Consider the following 6,926-nt stretch of genomic DNA (forward strand, 5'->3'; position numbering starts at 1 on the left):
CTTCCAGCTCTGCTGTGTATACATTCTGATCATCTCTTGAGCTGATTGTAATTAAGTACTTAGCTACCACTTCGCCTGGTCTGTTGGCTAGGGTATCACGAACGATGCCGCCCATGCCTACCCTTCCTGCCTTCTCAGAGGCACTGGTTGCCACCTCATCGGTGACATATATCTCCGGCTGCTTGACGTCTTGAGTCCCGCGAGCGGGTGCGTCTTTGGAAAAGTGTGCAGGTTGATGTAGAGCCTAGTGCAGGCTCGAGCATGGCGTTCCCCTATCGTGGGGATGCTTGCTTCCGCTTCCGCTACCGCGGTCGCTGTTGTTCGGAAGGTGCCTGTAATCGCTTGGGCACCTACCTTCTGCGCTCTATTCAGCCAGCTCAGTTCTCTTGTCCCGCACGCATGCGCCCACACGGTGGAGGCGTAGTCCATGGTTGGTGCTACCGTCGCCGTGAAAAGCTGCCTTGCTGTCCGAGGGGATAGTATTTTGAGCCTTCTCAGGCATATGGCTGCCGACAGCCCCTTAGCTGCTGCTCTGGCCATATGTTTCTTGTACCGTAGCTTTATATCCATCATCACTCCCAGAATCTTAGCGCTTTATATCAGTTTAACCTCCTTTCCCTTAATTACAAATAGCATATTGCTGGTATGCTTGGTATTATACGTAAAGTATATAATAGTCGTCTTATTGCCTTTAAGTATTACACCGCTCTATCTTTCCCAATCCAGTGCTCTGTCTATAATAGCCTGGATATCTGCCCTATTTATCTCCGCCGTCGGCCCCGTCACCCAGGCCGAGTAGTCGTCTATAAATGCCATTAAACTGCCCGTAGAGTTGATTCTACTCCGTACCAGATCCGCGTTAAAAAACAGAAACAGGACCGGCGACAGCGGCAATCCCTGCGGAAGGCACACTTGGGGTAGCGGCTGTCGCTTCGATATATAGTCGTTCACTACAATACTCGCCGTGCGATTTGAGCAGAATGTATCGATCCATTTAACCAGCTACTGTGGTATGCCTCTGACCTCCAGTCTCTACAGGAGACGATCTTTGAATACGCCGTTATATATACTTTTGATATTAAAGCTGATAAGACTAACCACCGTGCGGTTTCTCCACGCCTTGTAGATATACTCCTGCAGAAGTAACAGTGCCTGCTCTGTCGACCGCCGTTTTCTCGCTTCAAAGTGGTTTGTGGGTAGGAGCCCGAACGCCTCGACGGCGTACGAGATCCTGTCCGCTACAACTGCCTCGAAGATCTTACCTAACATCGACAGCAATGAGATCGGTCTCTATGCCTTAGCGATCGCGTAGCCGCCCTTGTCTGGTTTTTTAAGCGGGATGATCTTAGCACCTTCCTGGCATGCTATTTGGCAGGATACGTCCTGTCAACATCGTTGGCTAGTGGAAAACCAACCAACACGTTCTTTCAGCACCGGCCTGGGCCATGGTGATAGAGACAGCCCACAAGGCTTGATGCATGCAGGTCACTGTATTGATCCTAGCCTACTCGGCCGTCCTTGGCCCGGCCGCCTCATTATCATGTTAGAGGGCGGAGTGTTACATAGCTAAATTGACGAGAACTCCTGGGTTGCGTCATGGCTTCTGTATGGCCAGTGGCTCGCTCGTCAGGCCTACCCCTGGACGGAATCAGGGTGGCCGGTGCAGTTCGCCTCAAATAATTGCTGCAGGTAAACGCAGTAAGAACGAGGTCGCGGTCAACCTGCATGCAACTAGGCTTAGATCTTTTTTGAGTCGACGAAGGGTGGACGCCTACACGAACGGACCTGATGTATTCATGGTGATCCAGCTGGTCAACAAGTATAAGAGTGGCTGCCGAGAGGCAAGTGTAAGATTTTAACCTTTTGACTTGACAATGCAATTAGGGCTTCTACTAAGGAGGCCTTTAGGTGAAAGGACATGTAACACGGATTAGTAGAGAATGAGGAGGCGGCAAGGCGTTTTTTTTTAACCTTAAAAACGAAATGTAATAGGGATGTGGAGATATGGATAGCTTTAGCTCAGGTTCGCAGCAATTAACTTTCCTTGAAGTTATGGATCCGTAGCTATTGGATTCCCCAGCCGAAGGCTATTTTCTATGCTCTTGTAGCTGGCCGGATCTAGTAATGTGATAAATTCTAATTCTTCCCGCTAACTCATCCGACAATCTCAATATCAAACCCCAGCTTCCTGACAATTTCGATGTGACTATCTGGTAGTTGCACCCGTTGTTTCTTGATAATTTTGTTTCTCCCGCTTGTATCACCCAAGGATATTTCCATACCTCTCTCGGCAGGACTGTCAATTTTTTGTGGCCAGAAGTCAAACCCATGCCGCACTTTGAGACTATAATTTTGGCCTAGAAATAACCTCCTAAGTGTTGCTATAGTGCCATCTATCTTCTTAAGCTTTATACGATAATATCTAAGAAATACAATTAGTTCCCCCTTATAGTATCTAGAGTACCAGTACTGACTGGAAACTTGATGCTAAATGCTAGTACTAATCTCTGACCCTACCTGCTTTATTATACTATTGGTTTGTAAGTTTTGAGATTCTATGGTAACCTTATAGTTTACCAGCGTGATAATATCCGTAATAAAATACCCTTTATGATTCTTACTATTTTTTAGCAAGTCGAATAGCTGCTCTAAATAGGCTGTGTTTTGTAGCAGCTTTTTGAACTTCTTGCCTGGTAAATCTATATGCTATAGTAGCGCTGTAGTTGCTATTGTTGTATTTGAACTTTCGTGGAACCTCTCAAAGATTTTATTAACCGAGGATAGGCCTTTAGTCTTCTTGATTCTATGCGTCCAAAACTCGATGTTCCGGACCTGAGTGGAAGGGTTCAGTTTTAATATGATATTCTTTGGCAATTTTTCGATTTTGTAGGATACGTATGTCTCTGTGGGTATATCTGGATATTTGACGATACTGCCTATAAGATTATCTCGGTACTCCGCTGTATCTAATGGGGGATGTATTTGAAATAGGGGCTTCGTGTGATAGTGAAGCATTGCGCTAGGTCGAGTATATCAACGGTGACGTCAGCTGGAAGGAGCGCTTTCACAGCTGATGATTTATTCCAAGTCACTGTCTATATAAAGGGCAAAGAATCGGTGATCTTATGGGACTAGCCATAAAGTTCCTCACACCAGTGTTGTGATGCATCTGGCTGAGATTTGCTAGGAGGTAACAGACCACACCCGTCTTCAAAGATTGGATAGCCACTTTGGGAGTGGTAGCTAACCATTTAATATGGGGTGTTGGACTGACCCTCGGGTGCCGGACTAGGGGCCCGGATAAGACCGAATCCCTGATACATCAATATCTTGTCTTAGTCATGAGGGGGGTGTGAGATTGACCAAAAACCCCTCACCGGAAACAGGGCCCTGGAAGCAGGTTAGATCCTACAAGAACAGAGATCAATATCATCATCTTTAGGCTCCACTATCGTCTTGATCATTATTGCCCTAATTGACTTACCCGTACCGGATCCAACATGGGGTCATACTTCGTCAGTCCCTCGCCACCACATCATCATCTGGGCTCGATGCTACGCTTCCGCGCCTCGCCTTCCCATGCACCAATGAGCCATGGGATGTCGCAGTAAAAGAACATTCTAGGCCAAGAGAATGCTCACAAATCATCGCATCATCGATTAATAACCTCGTTTTTTTGAGAGTTACCTGGCTTTTAGAGGGGCTGTCGTTCTAGACCGGTCCATTCTGTGACTAATTGTCGGTCACCGCTAGTTCTATGCCTGTGGATTTAGTGTTGCTGGTGGCGCAGGTCTCGACCACATAACAGAGCGTGCGGCGGATCCCGCCGCTCACGCATACATGATAAGTAGGACGGGCACTTAGGTGATATTCCATCACTCGATGTTCAGCGAAATTTCGATCCACAGATCTAGCCTAACGTAGATGAAAACCACGACATCATAATGGTAACAAAATGGAGCCGCGTTTTGCATCACACCCGCAAGGGTAATTATAGACCGGGAATGGCAGTCAACTGAGATCTCCAAATTGTCTCGTGGGTACTCCCCGGATATATATTACGGAGCCTCTGTGGCAATGCGTAATCTCCAGGCTTACCCGCCGTAGAAAATACTTCCGGTCACATTCATTCCGCCTTCATCACATTCACGCACTCGACAAACCTCACAGTCCAGTTACCTACGACATCTTTGTTCTTCGAAGAACTTGCAACCCAGGTCTACTGCGCAAACGGCGACTCTCCATTAAATGTTTACTGCTAACGTTATTGAAATGTCCACGACAGGCCCACGACGTCCTACCCTCAGCGAGATCCTCTTGGGTGTCTCTTCGCCGCCATGGACTCTACGCGCCTTCATGGCTCATCTCTCCCAACACCACTGCAGGGAGACTCTCGAGTTCACCCTAGACGCCGAAAACTATACTTCCTTCTATAACCAGCTAGTTGCCGAGAGCCCTATGTCGCGTGATAGAACTGATCGTGTAAACTCGTCATGGCAAAAGCTGATACGGATCTATATCGCTCCTTGTGGACCGCGACAAGTCAATATCTCTAGTCGAGAGCGAGATCACCTCTTGAATCTCCCGTGTGGACCTCAACCCCTTCACCCTTCCGAACTTGATGAGTCCCGCCGAATTATCTACGACCTCATGAACGACTCCCTCCTCGTCCCCTTCCTCGACTCGGTTAGTCCCATACAGCACGAAAGTCCGCTTGAGGAGCAGATACGCTCCCCCGACATTCGTCCCCAACTAAGCGTCGGTTGGGATGCCGCACGATCGGTTTCCTTGAGACATACCATGGAGTTCGAGGGCTGGGCGGATGACGGCAACAGGAATTCACTCCTCTCCGAGTCGACCCTCCACATATCTTCAGGAGGGTTCCATCATGTCGTCGCCGTATATAAGAAATGTTGGAAAAGGGTCAGGCGCCATGCTACGTTGCACCCACAAAAGTTTAAATTTTGCACTTCATACGATACCATCTGCTGCTTCAAGTGAGCGGCCTTGAAAACTGCGAAAACGCGAAGAGGCGAAGATATGAGAGGGGCAAGAGGATCGGTTACAATAGGACCATGCCTTTATTAAGGGTCCTAGTTTCGATGTTAGCTTTGGCGCGTGTTATTATATTGCGAAGAAAAGCTATAGAAATAATTAAATTTAAATTTCAAGGTCGAAAACATAAGCGCAGGAACTCGACAGCATAATCGTTAAGATACTATAGAGGTGCTCATCGTGATTACCCAGGGTCTCTAGACATCTAGATCAGCAATCACAAGCCTGATCAGTTTTATATATGGCACCAGCGATGACTGGACTTCGTTTAAGAGACCGTACCGTAGGTTCTTATGATATGGGCCTTGAGATGCATGCGACTCCTGCTGAAGTATGCGCAAACCTAGTGGTCGTCTCCAGCCCCACCCACAAAGTGATTAGGGTAGCGTCGGTCGACGAAGTCAAGATCGCGTTCGAACGATAGGCGGAAGCAGGGCTTGCGAGCTATCGATACATCCTCTTCGGGTTGGAGCGAGACGCCTTCGATCCTCTGCCTGATGTCGAGGAGAAGCGTACTGTAAGGACGATGCCGTCAGCCTGGTCCATCGTGCTCAAAACATCCAGACCGTTTGCTGACTTACGTTTAGTCGATTTGTAGATCTAGAGTGATGGTCCGTTCATAGCGTTCTAGGTTAGAGACGATATCGCTAACCTCCTTGCTATCAAACGGCCACTTAAGGGCACGAATTCCAAAACGGCGCATCGCCTTACGGGCCTTACCCGGATCTAGCCTGCTCTGCGACTGGGCCAGCTCTGATGTGCAGGCATCAACAGAGTCGACCAGTCTTCGCGACGTCGCGAGCGCTTGACTACTCGGGTCATCAAGAAGATGCCGAACTCCTTGGAGGGTTGTGCCTAGGTGGTATAACCGGCTTCGGAGGCGTGTGATGTCGGCCCTAGCATTGCCGACGGCGGTGGAGTAATCGAGGCAGAGGACGGCAACTTTGGCGGACAGGTCGATGATTGCGATGACGCTTGCGGCGAGTCCCACCGCCTCGGCCATGATACGCGATAACGAACTGATAGTCAAGGGGGTAGTTTTCGAGGGGGTCTAGCTTGCGCTTTAACAGCCCGAGATGATGAGGGAGGGGATCTTGCAACGGTACTAAGGTGAGTGCCCAACGAGGCTGTGGCGTGGCTGAGTTGCGACGTAGACTTCCGCCGAGGAGGGTCAGTTACGGTGCCAAGAACTCGGCTCAAGAACTCACGGACGGGGCTGCGACTCGCCTCGTCAAGTTGTGTCCCAACCTTCGCCTCGTGCAGCTTCAGGGCACCTCGGGCCTCAAGGACATCACGCTTGAAGCCTTGTTTATGTATTGCCCTGATATCTCTTAGGTAGAGCTCACCACACATAGCCGGAATAAAAACAGCCAGTTAGATAGATCGGCCCTCGATAAGTTGCGAGAGCATCCACATTGGGGCACCAAGTTGAAAACACTCCGGCCCCCAGATCAGAACACAAATTACAATGGGCGCGATTCTCTCACGCGGGCAGTGCGTGCTCTCACCAAGGAAAGGGTTAGGTTCTTAGTCCAGCTTGTCAGAGTCTCCGAGTGCAAGAAATGGGGAGATTGGGAGCCCGAGGTCTGGCATACCGACTTTCGCAAGGAAGGAAATGTCACAAAACATGTGTCGGGAGATTTGGGGCATACGTGTACTTGATACTAGATGGCGGAACAGTTACTTCCATGCATCTAACCGGGAGGATCAACGAGCCAAGCCCCATACTTTAGTGACATGTCGATGCCTATTACACCTTGTGCTTTACATTCCCCATTGAAGCTTCTAAGCGGTTTAGTTACGTGGTGGAGGACGTGAAGGTGGGCAGGGACGGGAAGCAGATGCTGATTACGTCGCGCGACCAGATTTTT

At 49.0% G+C, this 6,926-nt stretch overlaps 2 protein-coding genes across 2 annotated transcripts; one reads left to right on the plus strand and one right to left on the minus strand.

Annotated features, from left to right (window-relative positions):
- The first annotated feature begins 3,865 nt into the window (after window positions 1-3,865).
- Window positions 3,866-5,461, plus strand: BGZ61DRAFT_468615 (RGS domain-containing protein). The gene has a single exon (XM_046247886.1). The coding sequence runs from the start codon at window positions 4,249-4,251 to the stop codon at window positions 4,999-5,001; it is 753 nt and encodes a 250-aa protein (XP_046093838.1). The 5' UTR covers window positions 3,866-4,248; the 3' UTR covers window positions 5,002-5,461.
- A 177-nt stretch (window positions 5,462-5,638) lies between these two features.
- Window positions 5,639-6,058, minus strand: BGZ61DRAFT_541845 (uncharacterized protein; the record flags this gene model as incomplete). Its single annotated transcript, XM_046255102.1, has 1 exon — window positions 5,639-6,058. One exon carries the CDS (start codon window positions 6,056-6,058, stop codon window positions 5,639-5,641), a length of 420 nt encoding a protein of 139 aa, XP_046093839.1.
- Between the last annotated feature and the right edge of the window lie 868 nt (window positions 6,059-6,926).

This window comes from Ilyonectria robusta, assembly GCF_021365365.1.
Source record: "Ilyonectria robusta strain PMI_751 chromosome Unknown BGZ61scaffold_76, whole genome shotgun sequence".
NCBI classification, from domain to species: domain Eukaryota; kingdom Fungi; phylum Ascomycota; class Sordariomycetes; order Hypocreales; family Nectriaceae; genus Ilyonectria; species Ilyonectria robusta.

Coding starts and splice junctions, on each gene's coding strand:
- BGZ61DRAFT_468615 (XM_046247886.1), top strand. CDS start 4,249: ATGTTTACTGCTAACGTTATTGAAATGTCCACGACAGGCCCACGACGT.